Raw genomic sequence first — 23,382 nt, forward strand, 5'->3', positions numbered from 1 at the left:
AAGTGGCCGGGCGAGGGAGGAGTATTGGTGATCCCGGTGCACCTGGGCCCTCAGGGCTGGGATGGGTTCCTGTGAGAACATGCGTGCTTGGGAGCTGTGGGTGTCTTCTGCCTCCTACTCAGAAGTCCTGTCCCTCAGCTGGAAGCCTGGGCCGGGGGAGCACGTGCATGGCTGAGTGGATGTTCCTTCTTCAGCTTTTGTCCCCAGGATGTCTCCGGTCAGGACAGGTCTGGTCAGTCACTAGGGACAGCCCTGACCCGCCTCCTTTCCTCCTAGAATGCGAGGACCCAGAGTCAGACGGGGCTGGGATTGAGTCCCTTGCTCTCCCGGGGAGCTGTGCCTCCTAGGTTTGCAGAGACCCCTCTGCTCTGTCCGTGTTGCCATCCACCGTGTGCAGATATGGCACTTCCCAAGGCCCTCGAAGCAGAGTAGGTAGGGTAGGCGGATCTCGCCTTTTGCAAGTACTAACTGGCTTGTGCATGAGAAGGAGTTGGAAGATGCGCATGAACTTTCTCCAACCTGGCACAGAGGCAAGTGAGGAGTAAGGCAAGTCCCATCGGTGCAAAATCCACCCCACCCCAGCTCCGCAGACCCATTCTCCACGTGCCTGGAGCAGCTCCGAGTCCAGCACGGGGAGAAGCGTCTGCACAGTGGTGGCTGGTACATCTTTCATTGGTGTTGCTCTAGGCACCGGGGCTGGGGAGCTTGGAGGAGGATGTCTCCATCTGAGCTCGGGCTTTGGAGGTTTCAAGGACAGTTGGGCACTGTGGCCTGGGCTGGGGTGGGGGGGGGGCATTGGAAATAATCCAGTCCTGATTTATCTGGACGGGGCATCAAAGCCACTGTGGAACTGGTGAAGGTAACACACGTCTTCCCGCTCTGCCCCGCGGTTAGGCTGAGTAGGATCTCAATGACGCCAAGAAGTTTTGACAAACAGCCCTGATGATTTCGTGCCCAGGCAGGTCTGAGAACTACAACTACCGTTCTAACTTAGTTCTTTTAGTAATAGTAATTTAATAATAATCATAGGGGCTGGGAATATGGCCTACTGGCAAGAGTGCTTGCCTCGTATACGTGAAGCCCTGGGTTCGATTCCTCAGCACCACATATATAGAAAAGGCTAGAAGTGGTGCTGTGGCTCAAGTTGGCAGAGTGCTAGCCTTGAGCAAAAAGAAGCCAGGGACGGTGCTCAGGCCCTGAGTGCAAGCCCCAGGTCTGGCAAAATAATAATAATAATAATAATTAAAGAAGAAAAGGAGGAGGAACAAATACTTTATTATAATACTCTTCACGTGTATTGATTGGTGCTTTGGCTTTTTAATTTTTTAGTTTAATTTATTTTAGCTTTACATGTATTATTTTCTGTAATTTTCACAAGCCTATGATATAAAATAATGGTTAAGCATAGTAGTGCAAGCCTATAGTCACAGCACTCAGGAGGCTGAAGCAGGAAGACTAGGAGTTTGAGGCCACACTGGGCTACATAACAAGATTGTCTCAAAAACAATAACAACCAAAAACCCCATCTTTATCCCTAGTATGTCCCCCCAGAGAACTTACTAATATCTGTGAAGCAAAAGGGAAGAAACAGAGGCACAACAACATTCAGTAGTTTGCTCAAGGTTAAAAGTTATTAAAGGGTCATCTAGTAGTTTATTTACAAACTCTATGGCCTTGACCACCACATAGTATTGCCTTAGTAGTTAAAGAAACTAAGGCCCAGAAAGAGGGTCCAGGACTTGTTCGTCACATAGACCATAAGTGGCAAGGTCAAGACTAGAACTCAAGTCTCCCGACTCCTGGTCCTGGCTGCCTTATGTCTCAAAGGCCAGATCCGGGGTGGTGCCATAGAAGTGACAGCCCATCCTGGCCCTAACACCGCCCCTGTTTTGTCTTCCAGGTGGTGTCAGCCTGACCTCAAAAGACCCCCGATGGGTGGGTGCCTGGTGGCTGGGCTTCCTCATCTCTGCTGGCCTGGTGGCCCTGGCTGCCATCCCCTACTTCTTCTTCCCCAAGGAGATGTCCAAGGAGAAGCAGGAGCTTCGCTTCATGTGGAAGGCCTTGACTGGTCCAGCCTCACCTGTCAGCAAGGTCAGCCCCTCCCCATGTCCCTGCCGGTCCCTGCTCTAGGCCGGGCTCTGGCCCCAGCTCATTGAGCTTCCTCCCTCTCGGGTTGTGCACTTCACAGCTGTCAAGCTTGTCTGGGTCCTCAGCATCCTCCAACAGCTTCTCACAGTGACTACCACAGGCCCCTTCCATGGCTGAGGAGATCCAGGGCCAGAGAAAGTCACAGAGCCAGCCAGAGAGCCCTGGAACGAAAACCCACACCTGCCTTGAGTACATGCTCCCCAGAGCTGGTTATTTAGAGCTTTGTAAATTCTGAACACACTACGGGAATGGAAGGAACTAGAAGTCATGGGGAGTCGTCTGGGAGGGTTCCCGGAAGGAGAAGGACTGGAGCTGGACCTGCTAAGATCTGAGGAAGCACAGGAAGGAGAGGTGCTCAGGCAGGAAGCGGAGCGCTGGCCGGCCAGAGCCGGGGCCGGGTCTAGGTACGGGGACTGCCCGGGCATGCGCCGCCGTGCCGTGCTCTGGGGAGGCTCAGAGGCGATGGGGGGCTGGGCTGAAGCTGGGGCTAGGCTAGGAGCCAGATGGGTCTCCATCCTAGTTCTACCGAGCTCAGGCCAAAATCTGGTGGAGCTGGCCTTCCTGTAGCCTGAACAAGACTTCTTGGGAAATGGGGCTGTTGCAGAGGAAGGCTAGAGACCCTCTCCAGGCTGGGCCCTACATTAGGACAGGGAACACCAGTGGGCAGTAGGGTGGGACAGGTGGGTGAAGCCGGGGCCACGGGGCCAGGCTCCGTCACGTGGCGGCTGTGTGACCAGGGGCAGTTAGTCACTTTCTTCCCCATCGTCCTGATGGGCACGGCTCAGACGCGGTGCCGAGGCTGAGTTCCTAGAGCAGTGCGTGCGCCTCGGATGCGGAGAAAGCGCCCTCCCGAGTGGAGACGGCTGAGATTCCTTCCTGGAGTCAGGTTTTGAAAGCTGTGTGCCATGAAGCTGCCCCCCCCCCCCACCGCCGCCCCCCGTGAACCTGTCTGGCTGGCTCCATTCTTATTGTGTCAGCACACTGGAAATGGGGTGTAGGGAGGGAAGGGGGTGAGAAGTTCTTTAAAAAGCACTGAAGGCTGAGCACATGATGATCTGCTTCCAGCAGCTCTGAAGCAATAAATATTGATGTGAGAGGCCGCGTTCTGCTGCCTTCTTGGGGCTGGCTCGGTGGGGCTGCTAGCCCTATGGCCACCTGCCTGGTCCACTGTGGCTACTGATGGGGAGGTGCCGGGGCAGAAGGACAGGTCCTAGTGGACAGAACTGGCTGCCACAAAGTCCAGGTCCCCAAAAGCCGGATCTGTGTCCTCTGCAGGAATGGGAAAGGGGAGAAAGCAAAGGGTGAAGCTGTTTTGGAAATCATTTCAAGTATCCTTTCTTAGGCTTAGGACTCAGGGGGCTCCCAATGTCATCTGAAAGTAGATTGGGTTTTTGCTTTTTTGATGCCAATTCTGGGGTAAGAACTCAGGGCCTGGGCGCTGTCCCTTGGCCTTTATGCTCAAGGCTGGTGCTCCAGCACTTGAGCCATAGCTCTGCCTCTGGCTTTTTAGTGGTTACTTGGAGTTAAGAGTCTCACAGGCTTGGGACCACGATCCCCTGATCTCAGTCCCCTGAGTAGGTAGAGTTACAGGTGTGAGCCATGGCTGAATGCAGTTTTTAAGGTATCAAGGAGATGGTGACATCCTATCAGGACTGTGAGAGCCTCGGAGAGTCTCTGGCCTCAGACTGCCAGTCGGTCTAAGAGGCAGCAGGTTAGATGGCGTCTGCCACGGCCTCCTCCACAGGACTCCTAGGGGGCCTGGGGGGTGCTTCCACATGCCTGGACCGAAGGAGCTCCGAGATAGCAAAGAAAGGCCTGGCGGGGACAGGGACATGATGCCCAGATGATCGCTCAGGTTTCTCCCAGTGGCAATCGCTTGGCAAGGGGGTTCTTCAGGGTCTCTGTAGTAAAGTGGTTTCTTAGGGGCTTCCAATGGGTGGTCTCTCTCTCTTTCTCTCCTCTCTCTCTCTCTCTCTCTCTCTCTCTCTCTCTCTCTCTCTCTCTCTCTCTCTCTCTCTCTCTCTCTCTGTGCCTGTTCTAGGGCTTGAACTCAGGGACTGGGTAAAGTCCTTTACCTGGTCACACCTTCCCTACAGACAGGCCTCTTGTGTTAAGGATCCCCAATCTCTGAGACCACTGGGCTCTCTGGCCTTCCTAGAAGAGTCTATGTGGCTGTTCTTTCCAAGATAGCCCTGGGAGTCTGGAATTCTAAATTTACATCATTTTAAAATTCTGTGCTTCTATACTTGGAGGTGCTCAAGTACTTCTGGTCTATAATTCCGAAGTTCATTGTCTGAAATCACTTGTGACCTCCAAAACTCACTTTCCTAAAAGGCTATACTTGTTAAGAGTCTCTGAAGTCCATTGTCTCCCCACCATTAACTCTGGTGGACAGTGGCCAGGAATGGGGATGAGAGTTGGCCATTGTCTTTAACCCCAACGCCTAGGGCTGGTCCGTTGGACCTGCCTAATTCCTCAGGGGCTTCCTGCTCCCCTGTGCTTCCTCCTTGCCTGTCCTACGCCCTTCCAGCCAGCCCAGAAGCTACCTTGTATCCTTCCCCATCCCGGGCAGTGCAGGCTTGTGATTCCTTCCTCACCTGGTCCCTAAGACCCAGGAGCTTGAGAATGGTCCCGTCCACCCGCAGCCCCCCTTCATGGGTGGGAAGATGGAGACCCACAGAGGGGCAAGGAAGTACCAGGGCCTGCTGGCCTCTGTACTTGTTCATAGGAGGCCAGGTCCTGGTCCCCAAGGGCTGAGCTGGCCTGGTCACAGAGCGTCATCATACATCAGGCTGAAGGCCTGGTGGGGCTGATCTACGTGAGTGGTTTTCAACAAGCACCCCTTATAACTCCAAGGGTGCTGCTATAAGGAGAATGAGGAGGGATGTCTCCATCCAAGGCTCAGACCCCCCCCACCACCACACACACACACACACACACATACACACACACACACACACACAGACGCACACTCTTATAGTTGAGACAGAGCAGTTCCACTTTTATGTGTTTTTCTATCTTTGTTTCCCCCTTCTGCTGACAAGTGCTCTACCACAAAGCACACCCACAACAGCCTAACTCTTAGAATGAGATTTCAACTGGGGAAAGGATTCTGTTGCTAAAAACTTGCTGACCTAGCCTAGTACTCCCATCTGACTGAGGCTAAGGGAGAGAGATGAGAACAGCTGATCTAGCCCAGGAGAGAGGGCCAGAGAGTGTTCCTGGTACATGGGGTACCCTTGGCGGCAGACGGGGGTGTCAGTATCATACTGGCCCAGCCCTGTGACGTATCTACTCAAAAATCTGTGAAATGGATATAAATAAAACACCTGTATCCTGGGATTGTTGTTAGTTTATGTAAAACAGGGTGTTGCTATATAGCCCAGGCTTTGTGTCTGTTGCTCAAGAGCTGGATTATAAGTGTGTGCCACCAAGCCACACTACCTTGAGGTTTTTGTCAGAATGAAACGAGACAATGACTGGGAGTGTGGCTCAAGCCGCAGAGCATTTGCTTAGCAAGCTCAAGGCCCTGCATTTGAACTCCAGTACTGGATGGATAGATAAACCAACAGACAGGTAGATGGGAGAAAGAGACAGACAGACAGACAGACAGAGAGAGACAGAGAGAGAAATAAAGCAAAGTATGGAAAGAGGTGGTTCAGTGGTAGGCATTCAAGCTCAATAAAAGAAGATATTCTCCAAGCCAGATTATAAAAATGGGAATTTAAAAACAAAACAAACCTACTTTTTTTTTCTAATATTCTCCTTAAATGCTCTTTTTAGGGGAAGAAAGGAGTGCTGAATCTGGAGCTTAACTCAGGGCCTGGGCACTGTCCCTAACTAAGCTCCTTTTGCTCAAGGCTAGTGCTCTGCCACTTGAGCCACAGCGCCACTTCTGCCTTTTTTAGTAATTTATTGGAGATAAGTCTCAAGGACTTTCCTGCCTGGGCGGGCTTCAAACCACAATCCTCAGATCTCAGCCTCCTGAGTAGCTAGGATAGTAGGTGTGAGCCACATAATTACTTTTAATTGAAAAGTAAAATTATTCCATATCTGTGGTATCCTCGATGCTTTGAGGTAAACATTAGTGTGGAGGGCCAATCCGGCTATTTAACATATGCATGACTTCACATGCTTATCCTTGGATTGTTTGTGACAAATAATGCTTAGAGATCTGCCCTCAGCGATCTTCACTAAGCACCTAGCACATGAGTAACTGGAGTTGCCCCGGTACGCAATAGATCACTTGAACTTACCCCTCCCAGTTACCAGAAGTTCTGTGTCCTTTCACCAAATGTCTACCTAATCCTTGCCCCCCCGCCGCCCAGCCTCTGTGTCCGGCTTATTTCATTTAGCAGAATCATCTCCAGGCCCATCCATGTTGTTGCAGACATCAGAATTGCTCCTCCTCTTTTTTCCGAGCGATGCGATAACCAGAGATTAGGCTAACGTGTATGACTTTCTCTGTGCCGTGAACGATCCTATTTAGCCCTCATCACCTGCCTACATGGCAGGTACACTCATGACACCTTTTTATACCTGCAGGACCCGAGTTGCAGAGGGATTAAACAGCCAGGTCACGTGGCTAGTGAAAAACAGGGGTTCTGAGATTTGACACCAGGAAAAAGCCCTTCCAAGGCCTGTGCTCAGACAACGAATCAATCAGCCAAAGGGACTAAGCAGGAGAAAAAAGTATAAACTGTCACTAGAGCGAGAGGAAAACCTTGATCTTAATGCAAGGAGCACTAAAATCAATTAAGTTGGCACAGGTGAACCACTGATTGGGCACTGAGCTTTCTGATGGCCAAGAGGAAAGAGACGTGGCAGCTGCAGGAACCTGGCTGAAAAGAAGTGTGATTCACCCCCCGCCCCACGGCAGCCCAGATCTCTAGGCTTTCTGTGAAGAACCTCTGTCTCCCACAGAGGGCTGGCTACACGGCCAGCGGGGCCTTGCGTGGCCTCGCAGGCGAACAACACGTGTGTCCTGCCGTGTGCCGACGGCTGCAGGCCTCAAGAGGGAAGTTCAGCCGGGCCTGCTGACCTGGGCAAACCACAGCCCAGATGGGTCACTCCAGCGCTGCCCTAAGCAGAAGCCCAGGGCTTCCTGTCTCCAGAGCTCACTATCAGTCAGCAGTCCAGCACACAGAGGAGGGAAGAGAGCTGGAAACGACTGAGAATAGGGACAGGGAGCCAGAGACGTGTAGGGTTTCTGGTGCCCACGGGAAGCCAGGCCCTTCATCCGGCCCCAAGCCTCTCAGGCCTGGCTTCAGCCCATCGCTCACCCCGCTTGTTGTCCCATGAGCACTTGCTGTCTCCCACGACAGGCTCCTTCCCACCTCTACACTGAACTCACACAGTGCCCTTGCTTCAGAGCACCTCGTCCTGCCTTCCGTCGACCCAGTTCCTGCCGCTTCTCCCCGTGGGCCGGCCCTGACCCCCGGTGGCTACAGATCCGTCCGTCTCACCTTTCCCCAACCCCGTGCTGTCTCTCCTCGTAGGACGGGGTAGCAGAGGAGTGGGGTTTGACCACATGCCCTGCCAGTTCCTTTCTCCTGGCGTTTACCCTTTGGGCCTTAGTGTTGTGCACAGGCACAACGTCACGCCAGGCCAGCTTCTGAGAAGGAAAGGGCTTGGTGGGAATGTGGCACCGTGGACCTGAGGGCGGTGCACGTGGGGGCAAGTGGCCGGAGGGCGGTGCACGTGGGGCAAGTGGCCCGTGGCTGTTTTCACGTTCTTGTTTGCCGGGCTAGATTCACCTCCCCTGGTGCGGGGATGCTCAGCTTACTCCCTTATCAGTGCTCCCCTTTTCACCCTCTCCCCTGGGCACCCAACCCGCAGGCAGCCAAGGTAGAGCGAAGGGACACGGGCTAGCCTAAGGTGCACGTGGCCGAACGAGATCCCCTTTTCCTCCCTCCTTACCCACCAAGGAAGCCAGGCACAGACAGAGAGCAATCCAGTTTATTCAGGAGGGGCTCACAGTAATATAGTGATGATGACGAGGATTGAGCAGGAGCTGGCGATAGGCTGGCGAGCTTGTCCGTCCAAGAGCAGCTCCCAAGGACCTCCCTCATGGGCTAACGTCACTTCCCATAGTACCGCCCTCTGGGCAAAGCCCACGAAAAGGGAGCACATGTGCTCGCTGGTGCAAGGTGGGGGATGGTCTCAAAGCTACCCCTTCTGGTTCCGGACCCAGAAGGAGATAGGTGTGGCTCACTTCCACACTGCCCCAGGGCTGGGGAAGGGCGGCATCTGGGGAGGGCTCTCCTCGCCCTTCCCCCCTTAAGGCCAAGATGAATCCCCAACACTTGTTGTTGTTCCAGTACTGGGGCTTTAACTAAGGGCCTGGGTACTGTTTCCGAGCTCTGCTTCTGGCTTTCTGGTGGTCAGTTAGAAATAATAGTCTCCTGGACTTTCTGGCCCAGGGTGGCTCAGAACTGGGATCCTCCGCTCTCAGGCTCCTGAGTGGCTAGGATGACAGGCGTGAGCCACCAGTGCCCCTGCTGCGTTTACTATTTGCGTAGGAACCAGGGGTTCTCAGGGTTCTGTGCGGGCTGCACCCCACTCCTGCCACCCGCCTCTCGGTTGTCCAGCCCCACTGTGATGTCCCTCCCACACCCAGCCTTCCCTAGCGTGGCCATGCCTGAGACAGCAAGAAGGTTCATCGACTCCCTGACCGCTCGGCCAAAGGAAATACAAGCTGGAGGTGTAATTCTAAGTCCTCTAGTAGCCGTGTTCAAAAGTGTGTGTGTGCTGGGGGACTTGGGGGCGGTGGCTCAGGCTCAGGCAAGAGCAGGGGCGGCCCACACTCCCTGCAGCCTCCCTTCTGCGAGCTCCCTGGGCGCTGTGCTCGAACTCGTGGCCTCTGTCTGCCCCACGCAGCGTGCCAGTGTCTCCTCTCAATGGCTTCGTTTTTCTTCCCAAAGCCTCGCACCGGCTGCCCCGTTGCTTTTCACTGCAGAAGTAGCGCACAGTATTTTACCTCACCCTGTGCTGAGCACCAGGGTTTCAACAGACAACATAAACTTCTTCTTGCTCTTTCAGAGCTCAGGACCAGCAAGGAAGAGATAGGCACAGAAAAAAAAATGTTGGCATCTGAGTGTGTATAAAATGCTTATTTTGTAAACAATCGACCGAATTTCTACTGGGAATGCCCGTCCTGCCAGTTCAGGCAGAATCTTAACCTCAGCCTTGCTCGACTGAGAGAAGCAAAGGTCCCGGGGTCTGACACAGTCTTCAGGCACCTGGGAGGCCCAGGTCAGAAAGCCCATGGTCAGAAGGCATTCGTGCACCCTGGCCATTAGAACGACAGCCTAAGGTGTCCCTGTCACACTGGACAGAGGAGCTGTGGTGAGGCTGGGAACCTGGGAGGCTCCGCCCTTTACGCAGGCCCACGGCCTGCCTCTCAGAGGCCAACTGCGTCCTTGGGCCCTCCCTGGCTTACAGCATACAGGGCTGCCTGCTGCCTGCAGAGCCCACAGGATATCCCGTTCTTTCTTTCTCGGGGTGTGTGTGTGTGTGTGTGTGTGTGTGTGTGTGTGTGTGTGTGTGTGTGTGTGTGTGTACTGTGACTTGAACTAAGGCCTGGGCACTGTCCCCAAGCTCCTTTGCTTAAAGCTGATGCTCTACCACTTGAGCCACAGCTCCGCTTCCAGCTTTTGTGTGGTTAATTGGAGATAAGCCTCGTAGACTGTGCTGCTGGCTTCAAGCCTCGGTCCTCAGATCTCAGCCTCCTGAGCAGCTAGGATGACAGGTGTGTGCCACCTGCACCAGCTGCTCTTTGTTCCTGATGGCATCCTCTACCCCAACCCGCAAGGCCTCCACTGGCCTCACACCCAGAATCCTCTCGGCAGACTTTAGAAACAGAGCTGGGAAAGAAACCTGATGAGCCCTTAGCACTTCCCTGCTCCAAACCTCCCCTGCTGGGATGAGAGAGGGGGGGAGGAGGGGGGAGGAGGGGAGGGAGGCAGCACGCATGAGTTAATACTCACTCCAGTGAACCGCCGTGCTGGGACGGGACGGCCTGTCAGCAGCCAGCGCGAGGAGCAAGGCAGAGACGCTGGACGGTGACTGCTGCGCGCAGGCTCTGAAATCTGGGGAAATCCAGCAGTTGCCTCACGAAGCTCCCCAGTGAAATAGCATGCGGAAGAGTTATAAGCTCATGCCTGTAACCCGAGCTTCTCGGGGGGCAGAAGTCAGGAGGTTGATGATGCCAAGCCAGCCGGGGCCAAAAAAAGAAAAAGAAAAAGTTAAGGAGACCCTCTCTCCACCAACGAGTCAGGCATGGGGGTTCACATTGTAATGAGAACCAGAGGTAGAAGGATCAGGGTCTGAGACTGGCCCAGACAGAAAACCTATCTGGGGCTGGGAATGTGGCCTAGTGGCAGAGTGCTCGCCTCATATACATGAAGCCCTGGGTTTGATTCCTCAGCACCACATATCCAGAAAAAGCCAGAAGTGGCGCTGTGGCTCAAGTGGCAGAGTGCTAGCCTTGAGCAAAAAAAGAAGCCAGGGACAGTGCTCAGGCCCTGAGTCCAAGCCTCAGGACTGGCAAAAAAAAAAAAAAAAAATCTGAAAAATAACCTAAAGCAAAAAAGGATAGGCATATGGCTCAAATGGTAGAGTACCTGTCCAGCAAGCCCAAGGCCTTGAGTTCAGCCTCAGTACCACATCGTCATCATCCTCATCGGTGAGAGAAGAGAAAGATGTGTCAGACCAGCCCAGAGAGCTGTGGACACCTCAACGAGACCAGGCAGGAGAGGGGAGAAAATGGAGACCCAGAGCCGCCCAGCCCATGCTCCCCGTGGCCTCCAGCATCCTGCCCCACACGGCTCATTACGGGGGCCCTGCTTCCTGTCCTGGAAGCCTCTTCTGAGCAACTCTGCGCGCGGTCCTTCCGCCCGCCATGGAGAAGCCTTGCTTCCAAGTCTGACCTCACGCTGCATAGGAAAATCAGACCTCACTTGGTCATGTATCCGCATGGCCCTGGATCGACAGTAGCAACGTCTCCGAGACTTACTTTCTTCATCTAGAAACTGTGCACAGTCACAGCACCTGCCTCCCAAAACTTTGCTAGAGGAGTGCTGGCAGAAGAGTGGGCACCGTGGCTTTATCGGCTAAATGCTCCGACTCTGAAGGCCAGCTGTTTGGACCCTTTGCCGGTGTGCGATGATGATAGTTGCTTCATCTCTCTCTGTCTCCATTTCGTCACCTGGATAAAGGCGGTTATAATGCTATCCCGAGGATATAGTTTCAAAGCCAGTGTGGGCAGGAAATCTGTGACTCTTATCTCCAGTTAACCACCAGAACATCAGAAGTGGAGCTGTGGCTCAAAGCGAGCCACAAGAGTTCTAGCCTTCAGTTGGAAAACTTGGGGACAGCACCCAGGCCTTGAGTTCAAACTCCACTCCCCCCACCCCCCAAATCCTTGTTTTGTTTGGAACAGTAATGCATGCCTGTATCCAAGTACTCAAAAGGCTGAAGCAAAAGTTGTACAGAAATTCCATATTGGCTTGAGCTATATATACAACCATGTCTCAAAAGCAACAACAACAATGGGGGGGGGGGGGGACACAGGAATGGAGAGAGGAAGGAAGGATGCCCAAATGCCGTAATGGTATTCAATATAGAACATGTGAAAAAGGAACTAGGCAACTTGTGGGCATGGATGGGAGGGGGAGACGAAGGAGAGGAGACATTGTTCAAGACTGCCGCAAGTGTCACTTCTTCCTACAACTCCTTAATAACAACAATTCAAAAACAAAGACCCTACAAACCAAGAAGGATCCATACCCTGATCTCCAGAACTGATGAGTGCTCATTTACACTGGCAGAGGGATCTTAGAAATAAATGTTTAAAAACGATGCTCTCCCCTGCGGAAGGCCGCCGAGGCCCCGGTGCATGGCGTGTTAGACCCGCGTACTGAGATGGTTGCACGCCTGGGAGGCGGTAGCTCCCTCGAGAAACCTCCTCTTCCCCAGCCTCTCCTGTAAGGGCTTCCGCAGGTCGGGGGGCGTGCCGCGGGAAGTCCATGAGCTTCTGCGCACAGCGGCTGCGGGGTTGAGCACGTCCGGCGGGTGTGGCCTGGCTTCCTGGAGGAGCTGGAAGTTCTCCCACCCCCCGGCCTCACCTTACCCCGTGTCAGCAGCTAGCCCAGCGCACACCCCCACCACGCTCACCGCACACCGCTGTGGGAGGTACCCCCCACTGGAGGCGCCCAGTCCTGTGACTCTCATCGGATGACAGTCGCAAGTAGAGAGAGGTGCGGTTGGGTTGCCGTTGTGTGGGTGGCATTGGTGGTGACATTGGTAGAGATGTTAATGATGACAGTGACACGGATCGGGGTGGGGGTGACAGGATGGGTGGTCTGGATCAGAAGCCGAGGTAGTAACGTTGACAATGGTATCCAAATGGGGCTCTTATTGGGGGCATCAGTAAGGAAGGCGGTGAGGCTGGTGAAGACACTGGTAGAGACGAGGGCACACAGAGATGGCACTGTTGCTTCTGATGATCACGAGGCCGGTGGTGATTCTCAAAGCTCACGTGACCGGGGTAATGATAATGAATGTGACTTCAACAGAGCCAGTGCTATCACTGCGAATCAAGTAGCTATGAACTGACCAGGAGAACATTGGTGACGTGAATGGGGAGATTTGTAAGGTGAAAGGAATAACAATGGAGGTAGTTATAGTAAGTTAGTGACTAATGGGTTGAATTTCATTTACTCTTTCAAATCCCTTGTGGAGTACTGCTAGGGTCAATAACCAGGGAAACCCTGCTGGCCCCCAGGCCTCTCTCCTCCCAGAGGCTCCACCCCTGGCCCCCAGGCCTCTCTCCTCCCAGAGCCCCCCCCACCCCCAGGCCTCTCTCCTCCCACACACACCCCCACCCTGGCCCAGCCTACAGCCATGCTCAGTAGCATCTCTGGCATCCAACTGACTGGCCTTGGTTTTGTATCTCCAAGGATGAGGACTGTCCTTCTGAAGAGAGCCCTGGGGAGCTCACCAAGAAGCAGGATAGCCTGGCCCAAATGGCCCCAGACCTGACTGTGATCCAGTTCATCAAAGGTGAGTGAGCAAGGATTAGGTTGGGGTAGACGGGCTAGAGAGATGTTGGAGGGTGTACCGGTTTCAACCCCTTCCTCTTCTTCTACACCTACAGATTCCCCCACACACACCAAGTGTGCTGTGTATTTTGAGTATTTACTCAGGCCAAGAACTTCATTTCTTATTGCTATCTATCAAACACAAGAGTTGGTCCTTCCTCCCACATGTCTGGCTCTCACAGCAAGCAAGACAGCTTTCCTCCATGCCCTGAGCTCAGCACCCCACTTCTTCTCTGTCACTTCAGATCTGTGCCAAGTGCTTGCCCAGCCCTCCCTGCCGTGGGGAGCTGATGGAGGTCAGGGCCTGTCCTGTGTCCCATCCCCCCCTCAAGGCTGTGAACAGGAGGCGCTCGGTGAATACTCGCTAAATCCTCAGGCTGTGGCATGGGTGAAGAGAGCTCTGGGCTGAAATTCAGAGACCTTTATTCTGGGTTTTGCTCTTCTTCCAGGCCTCAGTTTACCCAGTATGGTTTCTCAGTGAGTAAGAGGTAGACTCAGTAATGTGAGGTTCATTCAACTCTAATCCATCCATCAGTAATCAGAATCCACATCGACCAGAGAGTCTTTTCTAAAGCTTTGATCTCACCAACACTGATTGGGCACCTACTGTGTGCCAGTCTCTCTTGGCGAACTCTGGACAGCGAGTCAAAAGACTGACGTGAGAGGCCTGCCGGAGTGTTAGTAACCTACCCCTGGTTCTGCAGTATCCCCGGTGCTGGGACTCTGCAGGGCTGGGCCTGGAGGGGAGGCCTGGGCTCCGGACCTCAGCTCACCCTCGCTGCTGGAGGCCTCCACACACACATCGCACCACAGAAGAGCTTATTAATCAGTTTTGGCTTCTGCCCAAAGTAAAATTGGGGCCAGCTGCTGAAACCGAATCCGAGAGGTGTCCTGGGCCAGCTTGTGGATTTGGCTTCTACAGGAGACTGCAGGAAACTGAGGCAGGGCTGATCACAGGCCCTGTGGCTGGTAACTGACCTAGCTTTGTTCTGCTAAGCTTCAGAAGGGCAGGTCTGACCCCAGGGCCTGGCTTTGGCCACCTAGAAGCATGGAGGAGACCGAGGGACAAAGGAAGCAGGTTCCTTCTGTGGAACAAACTACAATCTTAGGGGAATATGGTCCCCGAGCTCCTATCAATGAGACAGTCTGATGGAGGACGCATCTTCCATGGCTGGAGGGAAAGCCTGCTGTCATGGAAGACACCTGGCCATTATGCAGGAGAAGGCCCCTGTCTGATGGAGGAGACAGTCCCTGAGCTGAGGGAGGTTCTTGTTTGATGGTGAAGACATTGTCCTAGACTAAGAGAGGACTTGTTCTGTTTAAGCTTACCTGGCCTCGGAGCTGGAGCAAGGACCTTGTCTGATGGAGGAGACAGTCCCTGAGCTGAGGAAGGTTCTTGTCTAATGGGGAGGCATTGTCCTAGACTAAGGAAGGCCTTGCCCTGTTTAAGGTTACCTGGCTTCTAAGCTTGGGCAAGGACCCTGGTGAGTGGGGGAGATAGTTCCTGAGCTGGGTGAGTTCCCTAGCATGTCTGATGGGGGAGGCATTATGCTAAGCTGAGGGAAGAAAGGTCTCTGATCTGGAGGTGGACCCTGGAATTTCCCTTCAGGTAGTGCTAAGTGAAAGGCATGTTCCACCCCATCTGGAGAAGGCCAAGGTGCTGTAGAGGATACATAGTCTATAGGCGAAGGGATTGGGCACATGGTGGTTGGAAGATGAAGGATGTGCCCTGGAGTCAAGTTGTCAGGAATGGGGTGGGGTGCCAGCAGGAGAACATAGAAAGGGAATGATCCTGAACTAGGAGTTAAGAGTGCCTCAGGAACTCCTAGACGTGTCCCTAGCCCTCTCTGTCCTCTTGACCTTGCAGTGTAGACACCTGTACAACTTGGGCCAAACCCTAGTAAGGGGCCTTGCATCAGGTGCCCTGGCCAGGACAGCTCACAGAGGGAGGGAGGGAAGGAGGGAGGGAGGGAGGTTGCAGCAACAATCTGGGGTGAAGGCCAGAGCCCCCCATCCCACTGCAAATGCTGGCTGAATGCACTGCTTGGTGGCAAAGCTTGGTTGTGAAGCAGGGGGAATTCCACAGTCCTGGTCCCCACCCATCCCATTTGTACTGTTTGTCTTCATTCCTTGGCTCCTAAGGAAACAGCTCCTGGCCCAGCCGAGGGGCCTAGGGAACAAGCTGGCTGGACCATGCTCTGAATGCAAACAGAATTTACCATGAGGAAGGGCCAGGTCTCATCGGTAGGGACAGACCTAGCCCCTAGAGCCCTTATGGCTTCTTGTCAGCAGGGAAGGAAAATCTATAAGACCCTTATCTCGAATTACCCACTAAAAAGCTGGAAGTAGACCTGTGGCACAAGTGGTAGAGCACCAGCCTTGGGGGGGTGGGGAGGAGAGCTGAAGGACAGTGCCCGGGCCCTGAGTTTCAAGTCCTGGTACCAGCACCAAAATAAAATGAAATGAAGTGGAATGAATGAAATAGAAGCAAATTGGATAGCATAGAACAAAATAATATGGAATCCAACCAAATAAAGTAGAATTAAACATATTGAGTAGAAGGCTAACTCACTGGGCTGGAAGAAATGAACAGATTTCAGAGCTGGAACAGAGCTGAATAGAAAGGGGTTTGGTGTAGAATTAGATGGGATGGGGTGGGGTGGGGTGGGGTGGGGGGTGGGGTGGGATGGGGTGGGGTGGGATGGGGTGGGTTGGGGTGAGGTGGGGTGGGGTGGGATGGGGTAGGATGGGGTGGGATGGGGAGAGGTGGGGTGGGGTGGGTTGGGGTGGGGTGGGGTGGGATGGGGTGGGTGGGGTGGGTTGGGGTGGGGTGGGGTGGGGTGGGATGGGGTGGGGTGGGGTGTGATGGGGTGGGTTGGGGTGGGGTGGGGTGGGGTGGGGTGGGGTGGGATGGGGTGGGTTGGGGTGAGGTGGGGTGGGGTGGGGTGGGGTGGGGCGTGGTGGGTCGGGGTGGGGTGGTGCGGGGTGGGGTGGGGCGGGGTGGGGTGGGGCGGGATGGGGTGGGGGGTGAGGGGGGGTGGGGTGGGGTGGGGGGGTGGGGGTGTGGGGGCGTGGGGTGGGGTGGGATTAGGTGGGGTCGGGTGGGGCAGGGTGGGGTGGGGTGGGGCAGGGTGGGGTGGGGTGGCATGGGGTAGGATGGGGTGAGGTGAGGTGGGATGGGGTGGGGTGGGGTGGGGTGGGGTGGGATGAGGTGGGGTGGGGCGGGGGTGGGGTGGGGTGGGGTGGGATGGGGTGGGGTGGGGTGGGGTGGGGCGGGGGTGGGGTGGGGTGAGGTGAGGTGGGGTGGGGTGGGGTGGGGTGGGGCGTGGTGGGTCGGGGTGGGGTGGTGCGGGGTGGGGTGGGGCGGGGTGGGGTGGGGCGGGATGGGGTGGGGGGTGAGGGGGGTGGGGTGGGGGGGGGGGTGTGGGGGCGTGGGGTGGGGTGGGATTAGGTGGGGTCGGGTGGGGCAGGTGGGGTGGGGTGGGGCAGGGTGGGGTGGGGTGGCATGGGGTAGGATGGGGTGAGGTGAGGTGGGATGGGGTGGGGTGGGGTGGGGTGGGGTGGGGTGGGATGAGGTGGGGTGGGGCGGGGTGGGGTGGGGTGGGGTGGGGTGGGATGGGGTGGGGTGGGGTGGGGTGGGGCGGGGTGGGGTGGGGTGAGGTGAGGTGGGGTGGGGTGGGGTGAGGTGAGGTGGGGTGGGGTGTGGTGAGGTGAGGTGGGGTGGGGCAGGGCGGGGTGGGGTGAGGCGAGGTGGGGTGGGGCGAGGCGGGGCGGGGTGGGGTGGGGTGGGGCGGGGTGGGTTGGGGTGGGGTGAGGTGAGGTGGGGTGGGGTGGGGTGAGGTGAGGTGGGGTGGGGCAGGGCGGGGTGGGGTGAGGTGAGGTGGGGTGGGGTGGGGTGGGGCAGGGTGGGGCGGGGCAGGGCAGGGTGGGGCGGGGTTGGGCGGGTGGGTGGGGTGGGGCGGGGTGTGGTGGGGGTGGGGTGGGGCGGGGTCGGGTGGGGCAGGTGGGGTGGGGTGGGGTGAGGTGTGGTGGGCCGGGCTGGGCCGGGCTGGGCCGGGGTGGATAGAGGGGGAAGGGACAGCGCAGGGCAGGACAGGTGGACAGGGCCCGCGTGCCTGCTCTGACCCCCTCCCCGCCCCGCCCAGTCTTCCCCAAGGTGCTGCTGCGCACCCTGCGCCGCCCCCGTCTTCCTGCTGGTGGTCCTGTCGCAGGTGTGCTCGTCGTCCATGGTGGCAGGCATGGCCACCTTCCTCCCCAAGGTCCTGGAGCGCCAGTTTTCTGTCACCGCCTCCTTTGCCAACCTGCTCCTTGGCTGCCTCACCATCCCCCTGGCCATCGTGGGCGTGGTGGTGGGGGGCGTGCTGGTCAAGCGCCTCCGCCTGGGCCCCCGGGGCTGCGGCGTCCTCTGCCTGCTGGGGGCGCTCCTCTGCCTGCTGCTCGGCCTCCCGCTCTTCTTCATCGGGTGCCCTACCCACCGGATTGCGGGCGTCGCGCGCCCGCCGGGGTGAGCACCCGGGCCGGGAGGGCGGGCGCGGGCGGAGGGGGCGCCCGGGAGGCCTCGGGCAGCGCCGGGTCGGCGGGGGGCGGGGGGGCGGGGGGGCGCTCCGATCTCGCTCCCGTCTTTCCTGGAGCAGTCCTTGGTCTCCAGCCGCCCACAGACGTCTGTTCCAGCCCCTCCCTGGGCCCAGCCGGAAGCCAAAGACATTCTGGAAAGGTCCAGGAAAGGCGTCAGAGCAGGACGGAAAAGCTTGGGTGTGGGGGTGTCTGGAGCCTGAGTGAGGGTGCAGTCCACTGTGGATGACATCTCGTGGGGGCAGAGCGCTGGGTGCCCCCCAGAAGTGAGGCAGAAGCCACACCATAGGAGGGCGGCCCCAGCTCCCCCGGAGGGCGGTCACGCCTGTCAGGGAAGGAGAAGGCTCCCTCCACATGGGGGGAGGGGAGGGGACAAGGGCGGGGTGGCCCCTCCTAGAGAGGCCGCAGAGGAGAATGGAGAGGCCTGCAGTTCCTGGTCTTAGAAACAGAGCTAAAATTCTGTTATGGAAAGTACTGAGTTCCTGGAAGGCCCCAATTCCTTTCTCCGCTCCCCCTCACCCTTCCTACTTCCCCTGCCAGAACAAAAGCTCCTCTACCCTGGGAGCCATGGAGACGTTGGAAGCGCCATTACGCCTGCCTCTTCTCTAGAATGATGTCATTTTTTTCTGGAAATGTCTCCGAGCTTAGCCCAACACCCACCTAGGATTCCCTACCTTCCTGTCCTACCTCCTCCCCGGCTTTCTTTCCTCCACCCAGATGCTCGCCTTCCCCAGGGCTGTGGGGGCTTCCAGGCAGAGCCAAGGCACCCCCAAGGTCCCCCCTCATGGCCTCACCCCCTTTATTCTCTTCTCAAGCATGGAGGCTCGCTGCCCCCCTCCCCACCCCGGGCCCCCAACACATTTCAGAGGCTCTGCTCCTCTTCCTCATGGGGCAGCTCAGGTGCAGCTGAAATCTCTGACCATTGCTGGCAGAGTAAGAGCCGGGCTGCCGGCCAAGAGGCCTGGGGGAGGAGAGCCGGGCCAACCCCACCTGCCGTCTCTCCTGCCAGCGCCCCGCCGGGCCACGCACCGTTCCCCAACTGCTCAGCCCCCTGCTCCTGCCCACCAGATGACTTCAACCCTGTGTGTGACACCAGCGCCCGTGTGGAATACACCACGCCCTGTCACGCCGGCTGCACCGGCCACGCGTCCCAGGGGACTGTGGATAAAAGCCAGGTAAGCCGCGCTTGCCGCACCACCCTCGGCCTCTGCCCGTCTCTGTGGGCCTGGCACGCTTCCCCTCGTGTTCCCCGGCTCTCTTCCCTCTGTCTCTGTCTGTCCCCCCTTCTCTTGGCAGATGCAGGGCACTGGCCTCTCAAAATAAGTTTCCTTTCTTGCTAGGGCCCAGGGAGGCGAGCCAGAGCAAGCCTACAGCTGTGCAGGGGACATGGAGAAGGAAATAGCCCACAGGAAGGGGAGACATAAAAGGAAATAGCCCACAGGAAGTCCAGGGACCGACGGGCAGACGTGGTCCCTGCAAGTACATACAAGAGTAGAGGGGGCATAGCCCAGGGGGGCCCAGAAGGTTCCAAGAGAGGTGGCATCTGTGCTAGACCTTCCAGGATGAGTTGCAAACTAAGACTGGAGAGGAGGGAAGGGCTTTCCCAGCAGGGGGGAGCAGCATAGGCCAAGATTTGGAAGAGCGTACAAGTAAAACTCGCATGCACACCCATGCTCTGAGTGACTACGTAGGACTTGGAAAAGCAGACAAAAAAGCAGGCCCCGAAAGGGGAGGGCTACGAATGTGAGGGTAGGTGTGAGAAATGCATCTGCAGAGCAACGGGGAGGGAGCGTACGTGTGAGCTCTACGCAGGGTCGTGACAGACAGAGTGACCTCCCGGGCTCCCTCACACTCGAAGCCATAGTGTGGAGAAAGGCAAGCAGCACGCAGGGCAGGAGGCAGACCACTGAGGAGGCGCGCTGGTACAAGCCCGGTCAGACAGTCAGTCAGCCAACGCACCTTCACTGGCCCTCCTAGTCTGTGCCTGGCTCCACGCCGGACAGGGAGGACGCAGAGCCCAGGGTCCGAGGCCGCCCCTGCTGGAGACAAGAGGCCCAGCTGAGCCACCGAGAGCGCTGAGCTGAGAGGACCGGTCCCCAGTGCCTACCCGGGCTCTGGGTAGCGAAGCCATGCCACCCAAGCGGCTGTGATCTGTGGGGAAGAGGAGAGAAGCCGGGCGTTCTGGCTCGGCTTGGCTCCGGACAGGTGCCTGAGGGCACTGCGGCCAGACCACGTCTTAAAGCACGCCCCGCCGCTGGCGGCTGGCCAAGTCGCCACCAGACACACCGGGGCCAACCTGGGGACACGCTCTCGCTCTCTCTCCCTCTCTCCAGCCGCAGCCGCAGCCCAGGCCCAGCTCTGTGGCCGCAGCCCAGGCCCAGGCACCTGCCCGGCTCCTCGGGCCATCAGCACTCCGCAGGCGGGAGTTCCAGACTCCACGGGCCGGGACCGCCCCGGGCCTCGGCCCCTCGCCCACACCTGCCCTTGGAGGCAACTGAGAGCTCTTCTTTCTCTTCCCCCACGCTAGGTTTCCTACACCAACTGCAGCTGCGTGGCGGGGGGCGGCCCGGTGGCCGCAGGCTCCTGCGACTCGGCCTGCGCCCCCCTGCTGCTGCCCTTCATCCTCCTGGTCAGCCTGGGGGCCGCAGTGGCCAGCGTCACCCACACGCCCTCCTTTATGCTCATCCTGAGGTAAAACGCAGGGGCGGGAAGAGTGGGTGGGAACCAAGATGTCCTTAACCGTGGCCAGGACCAGGCGCTCGGTGGAGGGCTTGGAGGAAGGAGGCCATCGTGGTGCCCTCAGGTCCCACAGCAGACCAGGCCCTGGCTGTCCCCTCCTCATGCCCTGGCGGTAAGGCTTGCAGAGAAGGAGACGGAGGCTCAGAGGAAGCCAGGAGCTGACACGGGTCCTGTAGCACGTGCCAGGTGGAAGAGGAGTGATAGCTCAGCCGGCCCCTACTGTTCCACACCTGGGCTGCCCCTCCAGGAGGGCGTCCTGCAGGGAGGGGCGTGGGCCCCCCCTCTCCGGCTCCTGGGGCTGGAGGGAGGAGAGCAATGTCCGTGATCACGAACCCAGGGACATCAGCTCAAGGCTGACAGAGTGGCCTGCTTCATGGGAACCAGGCACTGCAGGTTGAGGGGCAACAGGCGGGCAGCCTCCGCACCCCCTTCCTCCAACCGCACAGAGGCTGACGTGGTGGTGGGGGGAAGGGCGCGCTGACACCCGTCCCTGCCGCTGCCCAGCCCTCCCCCACCCCCCCCACCCCCCGGGGCCCCTGAGTCCTCCCGGGCCTCATGCCACTCACCTCTGTTGCTAGGGGAGTGAAGAAGGAAGACAAGACCTTGGCTGTGGGGACGCAGTTCATGCTCTTGAGAGTTTTGGGTAAGGAGGCTGCTCGGGCCCCTTGGTGGTGGTGATGGGGTGCACAGGCCCGCTGCGTATCAGATCGGTGAACCCCAACCCCTTACCTTACACAAGTAGAACATAGGAACCCAATGGAGGCTCCTTTTGATCATGAGCAGGAGTATCTGGAAGCCAAAGACTGGAGGCCAAGAAGCCCCTCTGTGATCCAGAGCCCCTGAGGGGTTGTGTGTGTCCATTGGGGGGCGGGGGCTCCCGCGCTCCCTGAGCCCCTCTCCCCCCCCACCCCCAGCCTGGATGCCCAGCCCCGTGATCCACGGCAGTGTCATCGATACGACGTGCATGTACTGGGCCCAGAGCTGCAGGCGCCGCGCTGTCTGCCGCTACTATGATCACGACTCGCTCCGGAACAGGTGGGCACCCCTTCGGGGGCGGTGAGGGTGAGGAGGGGGCCAGAAATGCCCTGGGGACTCCAGGTGGGACATCAGCAGGGAGCAGGGAAGTTCTGTGTGCGTGCGTGTCTCTGCTAGGCTCCAGGTGCCGAGCCCACCATCCCGCAAGCCAGACATCTCTTCCAGAGACAAGAAAAGTGAGGGCAACAGGTGGCAGAGGCGGCTCAGGGTCACAGAATTCCAGCGGGCACCCCTAGGCCTCCCTGTGGATGGCAGTGATGCAGGAGCCTGGAGAGAGGCGGGCTGGCGTAGGGAGAAGCCCTGCCTTCTTCAGAGCTCAGCCTTGCCATCTGCACAGTGAGGCCCTCAAAGGGGTCCAAAGGCAGGTCGTTCACGGCCTGCCTGCGTGTGGAGATGACTTCCAGCGGGACCGGGAGGCTGGTGACCTCCTGTTCTGGGCCGCAGCTCACGGTGCCTGCCGACCCAGATCATCCCGGTTCCTTTCTGGAGGAGGTAAAGTCAGCAAGGACCTGGATGAGCTACACAGGAGCGGGTCCTGCTTTCCTGTGGAATGGGGGGGACAACCCAAGTGGTCCTCACCAGGCCCCTGATCCCTTAGGGAGGCACAAGGGGAGACAGAGCCAGCTTGGCTTGGGCCACACAGTAGTCAAGGACAGAACAGGGCTGCCTGGGCTTCTGCTCCTGCCCAGCGTCCTCTGCAGAGCCTCCTCATCTTCCAAGGGAGGCCCTCTGGGGGCCAGGGTCCCCCACCCACCCCTGAGGCGTCAATACCCCCGATTGCACTGGGGGTCATGTTTGTGGACTCCACTCTGCTTCCCCACCCTGCCCAAGGACATTCACGCCCTGCCACTCAAGCTTCTGAATTCGGGGGGTCCTTTTTTCCCCCTCCCAGGTTCATCGGCCTCCAGTTTTTCTTCAAAACAGGCAGCCTGGTGTGCTTCGCCTTAGTTTTGGCTATCCTGAGGCAGCAGAACAAAGAAGCAAGGACCGAGGCCAGCGTATCCAGTCCTGGTGCAATGCAGCACCTGCTAGCATCAGGGGTGGAGAAGAAGCCGGAGGAGTCCAGGGTGTGAATGGCCCTGGCCCCTGCTCTGGTCAAAATGGCAAACCCACAGCACCCCTCTGAGCTTTTAGCCAAAGACTGAGTGTCCCAAATACTGTGTCATAATTCTGGCTTCTCTGCCAAATGGCTGAGTGACTTTGGACAAGCTCCCGGCCCTCTCTGGGCTTTTGTTTGCCGTTAGAACCAGAGCCACTGGAAGTTGCTGTGGTGGACGCTTCTGAAGCAAGAGTGTCTTCTTCATTACTCCTGGGATCAAACTGACGACTTGGAACCAAACTTTCTTGAGCAAAGGAACTGAAAGCTTTACCCGGCATGGGGAAGTAGGCCAGGGTGGACCAGGCCGGCCTCCACAGGAGCCTCAGCCACCCTCTCTGGGGCTGGAACGCAGGCCCCAGCCTTGGGGCCGCATCAGCCCAGGACCGCATCAGCCCAGGACCGCCTGCGGTCATCAGCACCGACGGGTCTCCTCCCCACGCTCAAGCCGCCTTCAAGACGTGTCTGTTTGGCGCCCCCTGGGGGCAGAGCCCCAAGCTGGCCTCGTCCTCAGGACACCCAGCTTGCCTGGAGGAGGGTGCTAGGCAGAACCCTACCCTGGCAGATTCTCTGTCCCATTTAGGAAACCCCAACCCTTATACCCAGAAAACCAAAGTTTGAGGAGGGAATCTCAGACCCTGCCTTGGAACTTGAGAGGACAGACACACACTCAGGTGCTCACTTCCATCG

The 23,382-nt window shown here is 57.5% G+C and overlaps 1 protein-coding gene across 1 annotated transcript in view; it reads left to right on the top strand.

The window, feature by feature from the left end:
• Positions 1–23,025, top strand: part of Slco2b1 (solute carrier organic anion transporter family member 2B1) — a 43,632-nt gene extending 20,607 nt beyond the window's left edge. Inside the window, 9 exon segments of the mRNA XM_048360502.1 lie at positions 1,901–2,091; positions 13,110–13,212; positions 17,396–17,430; positions 17,432–17,754; positions 18,832–18,997; positions 20,350–20,513; positions 21,140–21,204; positions 21,476–21,596; positions 22,489–23,025. Coding sequence (XP_048216459.1) covers positions 1,901–2,091; positions 13,110–13,212; positions 17,396–17,430; positions 17,432–17,754; positions 18,832–18,997; positions 20,350–20,513; positions 21,140–21,204; positions 21,476–21,596; positions 22,489–22,669 — 1,349 coding nt within the window. The 3' untranslated portion in view covers positions 22,670–23,025.
• Positions 23,026–23,382: the final 357 nt, after the last annotated feature.

This window comes from Perognathus longimembris, chromosome 13, assembly GCF_023159225.1.
Source record: "Perognathus longimembris pacificus isolate PPM17 chromosome 13, ASM2315922v1, whole genome shotgun sequence".
NCBI lineage: Eukaryota > Metazoa > Chordata > Mammalia > Rodentia > Heteromyidae > Perognathus > Perognathus longimembris.